The sequence below is a fragment of the Epinephelus moara genome, chromosome 7 (assembly GCF_006386435.1).
Source record: "Epinephelus moara isolate mb chromosome 7, YSFRI_EMoa_1.0, whole genome shotgun sequence".
Lineage (NCBI taxonomy): Eukaryota > Metazoa > Chordata > Actinopteri > Perciformes > Serranidae > Epinephelus > Epinephelus moara.
This window is the reverse complement of record NC_065512.1, coordinates 535,143-551,065: the sequence shown is the minus strand read 5'-3', so window position 1 is coordinate 551,065 and position 15,923 is coordinate 535,143. Positions and strand designations below refer to the sequence as shown.

At 44.7% G+C, this 15,923-nt stretch overlaps 1 protein-coding gene across 4 annotated transcripts in view; it reads left to right on the top strand.

Moving 5' to 3' along the window:
• cacnb4a (calcium channel, voltage-dependent, beta 4a subunit) overlaps nucleotides 1-15,923 on the top strand; it is a 64,916-nt gene that overhangs the window by 2,502 nt on the left and 46,491 nt on the right. For 2 of the 4 annotated variants that reach the window (XM_050049462.1, XM_050049460.1), the window contains exon 2: nucleotides 3,879-3,962. In XM_050049462.1, coding sequence (XP_049905419.1) covers nucleotides 3,879-3,962 — 84 coding nt within the window. Of the gene's footprint in view, nucleotides 1-3,875; nucleotides 3,963-15,923 lie in introns of all 4 variants that reach the window. The other 2 variants (XM_050049461.1, XM_050049459.1) reach the window with 1 other exon arrangement.

Sequence of the window (15,923 nt, the reverse complement as noted above, 5' to 3'; positions counted from 1 at the left end):
AAGAATTTAGTCACACAGATTTGTTTTTTTCATTGATATAAAAATTAATATAAAATACAGGCACATAGAAGGACATGAAATGATGGCAAATCTGGAAAACAACAAGATATAGCATGTGTATGTAGCCTTTATAATGACTGTGATATGAGCTTAGAAGTAAAGGCAGTAAAAAATACCCCAAAAACGCCTAGGGCCCATAGGGTTAACCGTCAAAGCTAGCTTCTGGCTAACAAGTGGCGAGGACAGGTAGAGACTGTTGAACTGCTGTTTCAGTGTCACAGTGTTACGTCGAACAAGCCGAATCTAACAGGTGGGTTTAAAGTCCAATATTTATACAAGACAACTTTCAATAAATCAAGATGAAACAACAAAAATAGCAAAACAGCGGAGGCGTGGAAGCTTGCCAGCGGTCCCTCACCCCTCACGTGATGACATATTTCATGTATCCTCACATGTCCTCCTGTGTCCTCTCATGTCCTCCTGTGTCCTCACATGAGGACGTCACCTTCTGGGTCTACTGCACCTTCTCCTTCATCCTGCTTCACTCAGACCTGCTGTCCTCAATCGTGGACACGTTTTTGTGCCATCTAGTGGCAGTGACACCACAATACACTGATCCAAGTAAAAACAAGATGGCTGCCATCTCTGCCGAGTCAGTCTGCAGCCGATCGGACACGAGAGGTGACGAGATCCAAAACCTACTTACAGTTTATGGTTCAAACTTTATTTATGATTAATGATGTTTTGATGACATTTTGAAGACACGGGGAATATTCACTCACTGAAGGACATTTGGATCATCGTTGACCATGTTTAGTTTTTTACACCCATCAGACTGAAAACTCTTAAAACACATGTAGATTAATTTTCTCTGGATCGACTTATTGATTATTGATCAGCTCTACACCTGATGGTCCTGGCGCACAGAGCAGATTGATTTTCTGATCCCACAGGGAAACATCAGCTTTAAAGCAGCAACGCAACATAAATCATCAAACAAATGAGGTCACAAACAAAATACAGTAATTATAATAAAACCAGAGGCCGTTTTGTGGTGACATCACTTCAGCTGCAGATCACCGTCGATTGTGGGCCAGCACGATGTAGCTGGGGGTCCAGTTGTGATCTTCCCTCCAGACTTCAGTCGTACGAACTGTGATGAGTTCACTGTCATCACGTAAACTCCGTGAGAGCAGAGACTGTGAGCCGCTGATGGACAGCCCTAGAGACTGTTTTACTCGTTGCCATGGAAACGTTTGAGCAAAGATTACAATCATTGTACCTGCTGCTCGTATTGTGTCGGCTCCTCTGAGCTTGCAGATAAAAGATATAAACCTCATGTTCAGGGCTGTTTTTCTGTCTAACACACAGACAGACAGACAGACAGACAGACAAACAGACACATACAGAGATGTTTATGAATGAGGAGCTGTGACTGAATAAACTGTGAAGGCCTGTTAGTGACATCACAACGTCTTCTGCTGTTGTTTCTCAGACACTTCTCTGTCCTTCATATATTCCACATTACACTGCACAGCCTACAGCTGCAGTAATACACTGCATCCTGATTTCATGATGTTGATGAATATTATTTCTGACCTTGTTGTTTGGAAAAAGAAACCTACAATGTCGTGCTCGTATTGCAGTGAATTGTGGGTTATTAAATCAGTGAGGTCTGCTGAGGTCTGCAGCCTGTCCCCTGTAGGCCCCTTGTGGACTGGATGAATTGTGGATTTGGAGCCCTCGGCGCTCCCAGACTCCCGGCAACACGCCTGCAAAGTCCATGAGTCTGCAAGTGTGGTGAAGTCTGGACATTTGGATTCAGCCCTTCTGTGGTTGTTCTCATGACATTTGGTGTCACCTGGAGCACGTTTGGTTATGATGACACACTCACGAGTTGAAAACAATACCAGCTGCTGTGACTTCAGCATGACTCTGAACCCTGACACATCGAGCTGATGGTCGGCCATCGGTGAGCGTCTGTTGCCCTAATTACCCTGTTCTTTGCAGTGTGTCCCTAATCATTGGCCCTCAGCGGACTTTGTCAGCACTTACTAGCTTTATCTCAGCCGATGCAGCATGTTGAGTTGGTGCTGGGGAGGGTGGAGCCCGTCGGTGAGAGAAATCTCTCTGATTGGCTCAGTGCACGAGAAGAGAAACAGAAGTGAGGCACGTAAACATATGGTGAGGGTCAAGAGGGCGTGACATCGAAACAGACTTGTTATAATAGGTCAAATTATTGAGCTCTTTGTTTGAAACGTTTCATAATGATCCATGTGACTGTTCACTGGTAAATATCATCGTTCAACTCTGGGCTGTGTTCTTAATGTGCTAACTGGCTAACTAGCATCTTGAATCCGTCCTGTCGGTCTTCTGGTTTCCTTTCTGAATGACGAACACAGATGACGGCTGCCACCTGCTGCTGTGGAGAGTTATTTCCTCTCACGCAGGCGCAGAACATGCTGATTGGCTGTCGGCTGCAGTCTCTGTGGTGTGTTCAGGTGCAACTTTTAGAGGGAGACTCCAGCGACATGAGGCGACTCAACAGCCAGCTTTTGTTGCTGCTGGTTCTCTGATGTCAGTTTGGTGTCTTTGGGCCTTAAAACACGAGAACAGAAACTGAATCAAATCCACGCTCTCTGTGTTTAACATGTACTCCATATGATAGAGTTCAGTGACATACTGTATGTTACTGGTGCAAGTCGAGCGGATAATATTCTTTAAAGTTATATTGTGCTTGGATGCATCTATTAAAATCAACTGTACATTAAATATACACAGTGTACTCACAGGAAGAAGTATCCAGTGTTCGGTAGTCGGGCAGGTGGGTCATAACTCTACCTGCAGGAAGGAACCTTTCTCTTGGCCTGAAACAAATAGTTTTACTTATTAGTGGTTATCAAATAGGTGAGGGTCCTAAGGACAGAGGGATGTCGTATGCTGTAAAGCCCTGTGAGGCAAATTGTGATTTGTGATATTGGGCTTTGTAAATAAAATTGATTGATTGATTGAAATAACGACTTGACGTGCCTTTGAAAATGACCCTGCTCTCAAACCTGCAGCAAACTAAGCAAACATCCTCTAACACCACCCAACTCAGCTCAGAAACTTTGTCCTTACAGTTGGTGCTACGCATGTGCAACTCTCAACAGAGATGAGGAGGAGAGAACTAAACTAAATATCTTCAGAGAGTCTCGATTGGACAGAACAAACAAACAGTTTTTCTGTTTCATGTCAGAGTAATGGAGGATGAGAAACATGAGTTCTGGATGAATGTGTTCATTAAAGCTGCAGTGTCTGTTTTCTGGTCCATCATTTACCTGAGACGCTCTCCAATGTCACAGGAGGACAGGACGCCTCACATACAGTGTTAGAGCAGTCATTTATCATATTCTCCTCCTCCTCCTCCTCCTCCTCCTCCTCCTCCTCCTCTCGTCTCTCAGGTGAAGTGTTACCTCATTTTCTCCTCAAGCAGTAAAACAAATTGGCTCCAGTATGAAACTGGGTCACACAGAGTGCATCTGTGCAGCTTAGCAACGTTCCTGCAGAGCAAGTGTGAGACAGATTTGAGTCTGTTAAACAGTGAAAGACTCAATCGAGCCGTCGCAGAGGAAGAGAGGTGGAGAGGAGGAGAGGAGGAGAGGAGGAGAGTCCTGTCAACAGCCAGGGGCTGAGAAACTGGTTTTAATGGGGCTGCTGGAGGGAAGGTGACCTTGAGTCAGTGTGGAAGAGAAGGAGGGATAAATATAGATTCAGTCCAACAACAACACAATCACACACGCAGAAAATAAATATTATATCTGTGTGTATGTGCGTGTGTGTGTGTGTGTGTGTGTGTGTGTGTGTGTGTGTGTGTGTGTGTGTGTGTTCATCAGCAGGCCAACAGAGGGACCTACTCCAGACGCAGCCGGCTGAAGAGATCAGACGGCAGCACCACCTCCACCAGCTTCATCCTCAGACAGGTAGGACACTTGACTCCCTCAGGAGGCCTCATCACACGTCTGGGATGTTTATCCAATTCTTTTGGACATGATAAATACTTAACAAAAAAACGTGTGAAAATCAGATTTCCTGGATACAGTGGGGTCCCGTTCATCCCTATGGAAGTTGCTCAGTGTCACCACGCCCCAGGAACAGCGCCAGACTTTGAGGCCAATTTGACTTAGTGGCCAAACTGTGGAATTACATCTTCCAGGTCCGTCAGGTGATTCCTTTGTTAGCCACAGACTCACACTGAGTAAACGTGTCTGAGCATCATAACCTCTGTGAAGTGTCTGTTCACTGTCAGAATCTGATCCATTCAGTCAGATAACATTTTGAAGATCTAGTAGAGCCACAAAAGAAAAAATGATTTTATCCGCATTGACGTTAACAGAGATCTAAATCAAAGGTTAGCCAGGCGGCTAACAAAAGTCTCCAGTGCGCTCGCTCTGTGGGCCCAACCATGAGGAACATTTGGGTCATTTTATACCTGTAAAATGTAACTTTTTGGCTTCATGCATCACTGAGCAGCTCTCATAGGAATCAACGCTGTATGCGGCTCTCCTTATAAATCCATGAGTGGCACATGATGCCAAAAAAGTTCAACTTCCTGCTGAACTCACACACTGTATAAAAATGATGAACATTGCAAACGTGATGTCACCCAGCGGTTCATGGACTCCTGTTTTGAAGCTGTCACCATCTTGGATTTTTGGAGGCAAAAGTGACCATATTTGGACAAGAGGGTGGAGCTAAGCCTTACACTAGCTGCTAGCGCTAGCCGCTAGCTGCAGTACCTACCTGTCTTTTGAGGCGACCACACTCTTAATCATGTGTAACTTTAAATCTTTAAACAGGTGAGTTATAGAGGAGCTCACTCCTGTACAGTCGTCATGAAGGGGAATTACAGAAAGACACTCAAAATGTTTTTTGTACCAGGCTGTAAACATGTTTATTTCTACATGTTAACATGGAGGGCTGTGGGGACTGACTCGCTCCTGGAGCCAGCCCCTAGTGGACATTAGAGGAACTGTAGTTTCAGGCACTTATGTGTTGGCTTCATCTTTCAGCCTGGAAGCTGCTGGTTTGGAGCAACACAAGTTTTTCATGCATTTGAACATCTAGTTGAAATTACTTTGAAAAAGTCCGACTGAAAGGTTCATGTGCAAAAACAGACATCTGTGTTTTCATTTGTTTTCATGTTTTTTGTGATTGTGTGCAAGACGCAGAATGTCAGTCAAACTTTTGGTTTGTTCGTTTTAAGAGTGGCTCTTATCTGAGTTTGCAGATTTGCTCTGTGAAAGTCTGTCCATTAGTCTGATGCATGATAACGACCCCAGCACTGACGGTGAACTGTGAACACATCTCGGGACGTCTTCTTCATCTGTCTGAGCGACTTGAGAAAGTTTTGTTACAGAAGAAGATTTAAGAAGAAGAAGATTTATTTATAAAGCACATTTCATACAGAAAGCAACACAATGTGCTTCACAAAAAAAACATGTATAAAAACATAAAATATGAGCACATATTTACAAGCACGCAGACAGACAACAAACAAGAACATGAATGTATGCAAGCATACATGGATGCATCTTATTTAAAGTGCATAGTGATTCTAGTATTTAGTGATAAAAAAAAAAAAAAATAAATAAATAAAAAATAACAGGCTAGTTAAAAACAGCAGTAAAGAGAAGTCTTAAGTTTACTTTTAAAAGAGCTCAGTGTTGGCGCATTTCTGACATTACCTGGAAGGGCATTCCATCTGCTAGGAGCATAGCAGCTAAATGCTGCCTCTCCAGCTTTAGTGCGCACACGGGGAACAACGAGAAGACCATTAGCTGATGACCTGAGAGTTCTCATTGGCTCATATGGCACAAGTAATTCTTTAATATAATTAGGGGCAAGGCCATTCAGTGCCTTATAGGCAATAAGAAGAATTTTAAATTCAATTCTGGCCTTCAATGGGAGCCAGTGTAAGGACTGAAGAACTGGGGTGATGTGTGTATATTTCTTAGTTCTGGTTAAAATACGTGCAGCAGCATTTTGAATAAGTTGCAGTCGTTTGATGGATTTTTGAGGGAGTCTGGAAAAGAGGCTATTGCAATAATCGAGTCTGCTTGTTACAAATGCATGAACCAGTTTTTCAGCATCTGAATTTGTCAGAAAGTCTCGGATTTTTTAGATGTTTTTCAAATGGAAGAAGGATGATCTTGTGACATTGTTAATGTGAAAGTGAAAGTTAAGATCAGCATCGATGACAACACCAAGATTTCTGGCATGTTCATTGCACTTGAGAGCAGATGAACGAAGAATGGCAGAGACTTCCTGTCTTTTTGCTTTTGGACCTATGATAATGATTTCTGTTTTATCATTGTTTAGCTGGAGGAAATTTTGGTTCATCCATGTATTAGTGTCATCGATGCATTTGAGTAGTGTTTCCACAGGGCTCAAATCATCAGGAGAGAGGGAGATATAGAGTTGTGTATCATCTGCATAATTATGGTATTGTATATTATGTTTCTGTATAATGTGCCCAAGCGGAAGCATGTATAAATTAAACAGGAGTGGACCAAGGATTGAGCCCTGTGGGACCCCACAGGTCACAGCAACTTTGTCAGATGCATAATTATCGATGGACATAAAGAAATCCCTGTCTTGTAGGTAGGTAGTGAGCCAGTTTAGGACAGGACCGGAAAGTCCCACCCAGTTATGCAGTCTGTCAAGTAAGATCCCATGATCGACAGTGTCGAACGCGGCACTGAGATCTAGGAGTATGAGGATTGAGAGCTTGCCAGTGTCCATGTTTAAGTGGAGATCATTTAAAACTTTAATAAGGGCAGTTTCTGTGCTGTGGTGAGATCTAAAACCAGACTGAAAAACATCAAATAGGTCATTTGTTATCAGGTAATCATTCAGTTGACTGTACACAATTTTTTCAAGGATCTTGCTAAGAAAAGGGAGATTTGAGATTGGTCTATAGTTGCTTAAAACTGAGGGATCTAGACTGTTCTTTTTCAACAATGGTTTTATAACAGCAGTTTTAAGAGCACTTGGGAAAACACCAGACTGGAGGGAGCAATTAACAATTTGTAGTACCTCTGTGCTTAAACAGCTAAAAGTAGTTTTAAAAAAGCTAGTCGGAATTGGATCCAGGCAACAGGTGGAGGACTTGAGCTGATGCACAGCATCTGCAAGGGTTGTAGAGTCCACAGGAGCAAAATATGACATATCAGAGGTTCTATTCATATAAGTAGGTAACACATCTTTGCCAAGGCTCAAGGAGCTTATATTTTTTCTGATTGTGGTAATTTTGCTATTAAAAAATGTTGCAAATTCCTCACATTTTGTAGTGGAGAGTAAGTTTGGGTGGGTAGAAAAAGATGAATTTAAGAGCCGATCAACGGTAGAGAACAGTACTTGTGCATTGTTCAAATTATTATTTATGATATCGGTGAAAAATGATTGTCTGGTGGTTTTTATTGCCTTGTTATAGTTGGAGAGGCAGGATTTGTAGATGTCATAGTGAATTTGAAGCTTGTTTTTTCTCCATTTGCGCTCTGCTCGTCTACTTTCTTTTTTTAGTTGTTTCACAAAAGTATCATTTATCCAAGGAGCCTTTTGTTTTCCAGAGATTGTTTTTGTTTTCAGGGGTGCAATATTGTCAATGAGGTTTGTCACTCTCAGATTGAAGTTGTCTACCAGGACATCTGGGGACATAGATATAGACAGAGCCAGATGTGACATGGATGTGGTAAAGGATTCAGTGAAAGATTTAGCGGTATCAGCACCAATATAGCGTTTTTTTACTGTCCGCATCCCTAATACTTTTTGTGGTGTAAATGAGGCATCAAAATAAATACAAAAATGATCTGATATGGTGATATCCTTGATTGAGGTGATTGTAATATTGAGTCCCTTTCCAATAATCAGATCCAGGGTATGGCCTCGGTTGTGAGTGGGGCCAGACACATGCTGAGAGAAATCAAAAGCCTGTAATAGGTTTATGAACTCTGTTGAATCATGATCATTTGGATTGTCTACATGAAAATTAAAGTCCCCTGAAATGATGATATAATCAAACTCGGTGGAAATTGTGGATAATAGTTCAGAGAACTCCTCAAGGAACCCATGTTTACATTTTGGTGGACGGTAAATAATGATAGAGAGAACAGAGCTTGTAGTACAGATAATCTTAAAAGCAAGTATTTCAAAAGTGGAGAAAGCACCAAAATGGACAGAGCTGCAATTGTAGTGGCTCCTAAAAACAACAGCTAGACCACCACCACGGCTATGAGATCTTGGGAAGCTAATAAATTTGTAGTTTGGAGGGCAAAGTTCAATCAGCTGACTCTGTTCATCACATCTCACCCAAGTTTCCGTCAGGAATAAAAAGTCCAGGTTAGAGGAAGTAACAATGTCATTGAAAATAAAAGATTTGTTTGAGAGTGATCTTGCATTGATCAATGCCATTTTAACATTGATATCACAGGGGACAACAGCCATTTTTTCTGATGAAACAGTGATAACTCTGTGATTCCGGGGGTTAACACCTCTAGATCTGTGGGGTCTGGCAGGCCTGGTAGTTAATATGGTCTGAATAGGAAGTGGAGTTACTTGAGAGCAGTGTGTAGTTAAGGGCGCCAGGCCACAAGGTGGAGTTATTGGGGTACAATCAATGACCGAGTGAAGTGAAGCAGTTGGCTGTAGTGACACCGTAGAGGTAGAAGAGGAGGGGCCAGGTGTGTGTGTGACGTCAGATGAAAACAGTCATTCACGAGGGGCGTAGTGCACAGCCAGTTGGATGTTGATTGCTAACAGCTGGGAGCCCTGTTTGTTTGGGTGAATGCCGTCGGTCTTGAGGAGAGATGCGCGCTTCCAGAAGAGGTGGAAGTTTTCAATGAAAGTTACACCGTGGGACCTGCATGCGGATTGTAGATAGTGGTTGAGATAGAGGACTCTGCTGAAACGCTCGGAGCCGTGAGACAGAGGGGCAGTGGGACCAGAAATAAAGATGGATTTGCCGGATTGTTTTAGAAATTTAAACAGGTTGGAAAAATGGACTTTGGTCAGCTCTGAATGCCGCCGAGAGGAATCGTTAATTCCCCCATGTACAATGACACGATGTATGGAGGCCGGGAGTGAAGGCAGGATGTCCTGGAGCTTTTTCAAGATGTCGGGAATTGTGGCACCGGGAAGACAGAGAGTGGTGGCGTTGAAAAAACGGACATTTCTGATTACAGAGTCGCCGATAATCAGTGTGGTCATCTCTGGACGTTTACTGTGCTGGCCCACGGCGGACCGGACAGCCGAGGATGGGGAAAGACTGGTCGGTGGAGAGAGGTGCGCTGGGGATGAGTGAGTGGATGGAGAGGTGAGGACAGGAGACCGCTGCGGCGCCGGTGTGAAGAACGGAGTGGAGCGGCGACGAGAGGAGCGATCAGGTACGGCCAGTGGAGGACTCTGGTGCATCGGGGAGCTGTGGGACCCACGGGGCATCAGAGGAGATGAAGGAGGAGGCTGGGACTCTGCATCCACAGGACAGAATTCGCGTAAAATGTCAAATTTGTTCTCCAGCTGGATGTCACAGCGAGGAGGTGCATGAGAGGAGCACCTCCCTCTCCCGCCGCCGGCACCGACCAAAGTCCAAGGCTTGTGATGGGACGGAGTGGAGCTGACCAGGGTTTTAGGCTTAGCCCCGAGCCGGGTCCAGGAATCGTCCGATTGATTTAAATGTCGAGTGAAAAGTGAACAAAAGGACGATGACATCAGACGTCGGCCTCCGCTGTAGTTTCAGGAATTGTATCAGCCAGCTCAGCTGATGTATAATTCATGAGGTCGGGGTGAGGCAGGGCCGTCTGAATGCTCCGCCTCCTTTATATGTGTCACTGTGAAACAGATTCCGACTGGTTCCCAGTATAATGTCCCTCCTGTAATCCAGAATGCAGAGGTAATACAGCGGGGACTTCCTGTGGACGTTGACATCCTGCTAACGAGTTACCAAGGGAACTGAGGCTGCAGAGGACATTCAGCGGCACAAGGACACTTCGTCATCGGCTACCTTTGTCCCAAACGCCCTCTCATTCTTCATCGATGCCTCTCTCACTGTCTCCACCTCTCCACACCTGACCTCCAACTCCTCCGTCGTGTGTCTCAGCAGGGAGACGCAGTAACATCAGATCACAGTGAATCAGGTCGCAGCTTCTTTAACGTGGGCGCGCAATAAAAGCACATGACAAGTTGTCAAATCTAAACAGCAGATGTGATTTATGACGGTCTCCAGTTCCCAGGTCTGCGGCTGCTGCGTCTTCTCTCACATGTAGGTCACTTTGTGTCTGAGGTGTTACTGTGTGAGCAGAGTCCTGAGGTTTTGAAGGTCACACTGATTTTAAGGAAACATTCAGTCTAATCTTTCATTTAAAGCTGAGCCTGTTGAGCTCAGACGGTGAGAGCACAGAGCAGCATGAACACAACGCTCCTTCACAGTTCTTCATGGCTTTGTGTTTTAATTACACTCCAGTGAATGCACTGTATGTTCAACCTGTTGACATCACCCATTAATTATTGAATGCCCACGGCATGAAATCAGCGGGCAGTAATTACGCGGCTCGCAGGAAGGAAGGCAGAAAAACGACAGATGAAAAAAATGAAACAGACAAACAAAGAAATCAAAGAAAAAAAGAAAGTGAGGTCAGAGAAATGTGCACATCAAATATCTTCCTCAGTCCTTCTCCTCATCACACGCTCACAGATTTCTTGAACACCCCCGCTGTGATTTGTGTCATCACCGGTGTGATCGTCATCAGGTGAGAAGAGGAGCAGTGGGTTCTCTTTGATTCCCTCTTGTATCCATAGTAACAGCCACCCTTCAACAACAGGGGTCAAGCCCAGCAGGTTGATGAGCAGGAAGCTGTTCCTCCTCCTCCTCCTCCTCCTCCTCCTGCTCCTCTTCAGTGAAAGTACACATTTTTTACAGTCATGAAAGAAGAAGAAGAAGAACGCAGCCTTTTATCAGATTCATTTATTCATCACAACGTGTCGATGTCTCGCTCCTTAGAAACAGTTTACAGGAGCTTTAACAGGACGTCACGTCTTCATCTTAGCTCTGTGCTTATATGGTGCAGAGCTGACGCCTGGACGGAAGTTATTCAGCCTCATCCGTTCGTTTGTCTCCTGAATGGGAAGATGAATTTAAAGGGACAGTTCGCCCCAAAATCAAAAACACATATTTAGTTTTTTCTGCCTTAAATGGACAGGTGGTGTCGAGTTACAGCTGAATAAACCATCACAGACATCTTGGTCATTTCTGTAAACTTAAAACACTTTTCCTTCATCGGAAACCAAACTTTGATTTACTTTTATTTCACAGATTAAAAAACAAACAAACATAAATTACAATAAAACCTCCACAAGACTGCATTTGATTCATGTGAGTAGAGGAGAAGTCTGCTCACTGTTCATGAGTGACGGAGACAAATGTTTTGTCTGTGAACCTTGTGAGTTATAATTTTTACTTTTATTTAATGTCATTATTAAGCCACGTTTCACGTGTGATTCACGTGTGTTTCACGTGTGTTTAATGTGTGTTTAACGTGTGTTTAATGTGTGTATTAGCTGTGTTAGTTGAGTCGTGATATATGTAGATTGGGTTTAGGAGATTTCCACAGGAGTAAAATGTGACGTTTTGCCAAAAGGGAGGTGAATGCTAATATTTGTGACTGTGGAGAGTTAATGTGGAGTTGTTTAGATAATATCTCAAATATAGAAATAAAGGGATCCATCTGTATCTGAACCTTTATTAAGATCAAGATGATGCAGTCTGGGACAAAAGAAGAACATATGGCTCAGATTCAAAGACGAGGCGTCCGTCACATTGGTCTGCAGTGTTAGGTAATGTGCTGCATTGAAAACTTTTCAAATCTCAAGTACCGTCTTCCTCCATCTTCATGACAAAGTGAGGAAGACTCAGAGCTCCAGTTTGGACACAAACAGTCTGACAGACTTAACGTGCTTCATCAGGACTGTGTGGGTGCGGTTTGATGATATTTGATTGACTGTGCTGGCAACATCAGCAAACAACCCCACGACTGTCATCTGATTGTGACTCAAATATTGCTAATCTCTGTGCACCCACCTCAGAGCGGCGAGGACAGCTGAAGCACGAACAGAGACGATCTGAGTTTACAGATAATGAGCCCATCGCTCAGGAGACAAGCTGATGCACCAAATATGTTTTCAGGCGTCTAAGTGGAGGGAGAGTCCACCGCGGATTGACTTTAAGTATTAGGGTTAAAGGAGGATGAGCATCAGTCTGAGGGATGACCTCATACACATCAGTCCATTTAAGGGAACAGGAAGTGAAAAGGAGAGAACATGACTTTGTTGTAAGCGGACAGAATGTATTGGAGGAGGTCTGTGTGTGTGTGTGTGTGTGTGTGTGTGTGTGTGTGTGTGTGTGTGTGTGTGAGTCACCACTGTAACACACACAGAGATGCTGGTGTATAGTTGAGTCTCACAGATGGTGTGCTGCACATATACATGCACATGGACAGATGTTTCCCTGCGTGCTCGCTGAGCGGAGGCCTGAACGTTTTGCGGGCCGACCCCTGAGCTTGGCGATAACAGGATGCCAGAGCTCGGCAGATGTTTGCTCTCAGGAATAATCCAGAGGCGCAGCGTTGAAGTGGCTCACAGGACGTTTCCACAGACTGATATTTGTGTTGGTGCAGAACTTATATCCAGTGTGTGTGTGTGTGTGTGTTCGTGCACATGATGGCCACCTCACATTGCCTCTGTCAGAGCGCTGGGTGTGTGTGTGTTCTCCGTGTCAGCAAAGTGCAGTTAATCCTGTCAGTACGTGGAATAAGGTCACAGCAGACACAATGCTACAGTGGTTCTACAGAGCCTGTGGCTGAGGCCAACTTTGCTGCTGAGCTAACAAGACGTTCTATATCATGAGTCTGAAAGATGTTTGTTTCCAGCAGTGGAGCTGCTTCAGATATCTGTCTTCATTATACACACTACACTCTGCTGCAGACTGCAGAGGGCGCTAACACTTTGTGTTAACAGGCAGTGAGCCTCTAAAAGGAGAGACAAGGATGTGTGTGTGAATAATGTGGACCTGTCTATGTGGTGACCCTGTTTTCATGAGGTTTCATGCTCCATGTTTCAAGTGATCATGTTAACCTACACCAGGATCTTTACCTGACCCCTGACCATGTGACACTGAGGCCAGACACCTGCTGAGCTGCTGACCTCTGTTTGAGACCAGCAAACAACAAAACAGGTTGTTTTCACCCAAACTATGGTGTGTTTCCTGCTGGCCCGGGACAGTGCCATGAAAAGTGTTTTTTCTGATCAAGGCATCGCTGTGTTCCCTGCCACTATAGTGCCACATAAAGTGGTGTTTTTACAGAGACGTCGCTGTGTTCCCTGCCACTATAGTGCCACATGAAGTGGTGTTTTTACAGAGACGTCGCTGTGTTCCCTGCCACTATAGTGCCACATAAAGTGGTGTTTTTACAGAGACATCGCTGTGTTCCCTGCCACTATAGTGCCACATAAAGTGGTGTTTTTACAGAGACATCACTGTGTGCAGACCTCTCACAGGAGGTTTTTCTGTGTGTGTTCTGTCGCTCTCTGTGTCAAAATAACTTCAGTAAACTAACAGTAAATATAATATCTGTGTTCATGAAGCAGCAGAACGAACATTAACATCTCACAGAGACATCGTGTGATTGAGGTCGATCAGAAGGACGTGTGTTCACACAGAGTTACAACAGTTGAGTTAGAAGCAGCTGCTCCATGTTGGTGTCAGAAAGGTTTAATATAAGGAAGTTTCACACTTTAAAAGATCTTATTTTGAGACAAACTCAGGTGCTTTGTTTTACCAGCAAGCTTCATCGAGGCAGGTTTGAAAATCTCTGTAGGAAATGAAACCAATGTGTTGTTGGAACTCAATAAACCTGCACAGGAGGAACCGTCTGTGACCCCGACCCATCTGTGTGTCACTCAGACTGAAGACTGTCACACAGTGATGGATTCTGTTAAATGTTTTAATGAGCTGAGGCTGAGACCAGAAAATGACTTTTTGGTTGTGACAGTGAAGCAGCTGTGAACTAACGACCTCATCACTGCCTCTTTAAAGAGTCTTCTCGTCCTGGGTCAGCAGGTTTAATTCCCTCTGTCTGAAGGCCTGCACATTTTAATACAGTCTCATTCTACGATGCTCCGGCTTTCTCCCAGAAATTAAATTTCATTTCTGAATCACAATACTTTAGACACACAGACGTCCCTTCAACCCAAACTCCAGCGTGCTGCCTGCGGAGTGATAAGACAGAGCTTCTTCGCTGTGTTAATCCCTCATATGTAGGTCACATGGCTCGACTCGGCTGCCTTTAATTCAGGAATGACTTGATGGGGCCCGGACGCTGCTCTCATAGCTCACCCTGGCAACGTGCACGAGTCTGCTGGTGCCTCTTGAGTCAGTCTGTAACCTCTGGACGCCCACTAACAAGATTACTCATCAGCAGTACACTCTTGGAGGAATAAACAAGTTTGAGTTTCATCACTGTTCAGCTGTGATAGTTTTCACTGATGACTGAGGAGGAATCTGGGAACCACTAATCGAACATATACAGTTTGATCACACAACACAGTGACACAGATATCATAAGTTTTAGGGAGCGTGCTGTTGGCTTGCTGACCACAAGAATGTCCAACAGAGCTGTTGCCCCTGAACTGAACGCTCATTTTATAACCACAAGGCGTCTCCAGTGTCTTAACACTTAATTTGGCAGCACATCCAACCAGCCTCACACCACAGACCTCATGCAGCCACACCAGCTCAGAGCCTCCACATCCAGTGACCTCACCTCAGAGCCTCCACATCCAGTGTACTCACCTCAGAGCCTCCACATCCAGTGACCTCACCTCAGAGCCTCCACATCCAGTGACCTCACCTCAGAGCCTCCACATCCAGTGTACTCACCTCAGAGCCTCCACATCCAGTGACCTCACCTCAGAGCCTCCACATCCAGTGACCTCACCTCAGAGCCTCCACATCCAGTGTACTCACCTCAGAGCCTCCACATCCAGTGTCCTCACCTCAGAGCCTCCACATCCAGTGACCTCACCTCAGAGCCTCCACATCCAGTGTCCTCACCTCAGAGCCTCCACATCCAGTGTCCTCACCTCAGAGCCTCCACATCCAGTGTGTTCACCTGCAGAAACATCTGAGAGCAGAAATATATTTGAATGCACAGAGATACTGTGAGGAGATCCTGAGACCCATCGTCACGTCATTCATCTGCCGCCATGACACCTTATTGCCTCATGGTAATGCACGTTGTGAGGATCTGTGCACAACTCCTGGAAGTCTTGTACGACCTGCAGACTCACCAGATGTGTCACCCTCTGAGCCTGTTTGGGAAGCTCTGAATCAGCGTGTGCGAGGGGCAGCGTGTAAAAGTACGCAGTACAACAACTCAAGAGCTGATGGAACAATGGTCGAGTGTCATGGAGGATGACTGAGGCTGAGAGCTGCTGACTGAGGCTGAGAGCTGCTGACTGAGGCTGAGAGCTGCTGACTGAGGCTGAGAGCTACTGACTGAGGCTGAGAGCTGCAGACTGAGGCTGAGAGCTGCTGACTGAGGCTGAGAGCTGCTGACTGAGGCTGAGAGCTGCTGAGGGCTCTGTGTCAGAGCCCTCAGCAGCTTGTCTGTCTGAGAGGTCGATGAGACAGTAACAGCCGGCTCTTTTATGTTTCGCCTCTTTTTCCTCCACTAGAATATCTGAGCGGTGATGATGACGATGATGATCAGAATCAGAATCAGAATCAGAAATACTTTATTGATCCCCGAGGGGAAATTATTTATGTTACAGGTGCTCCTTGCAAGAGAGGAAAGATACGTGAAAATATAAGAAATTTAAACAATAGTATTTAC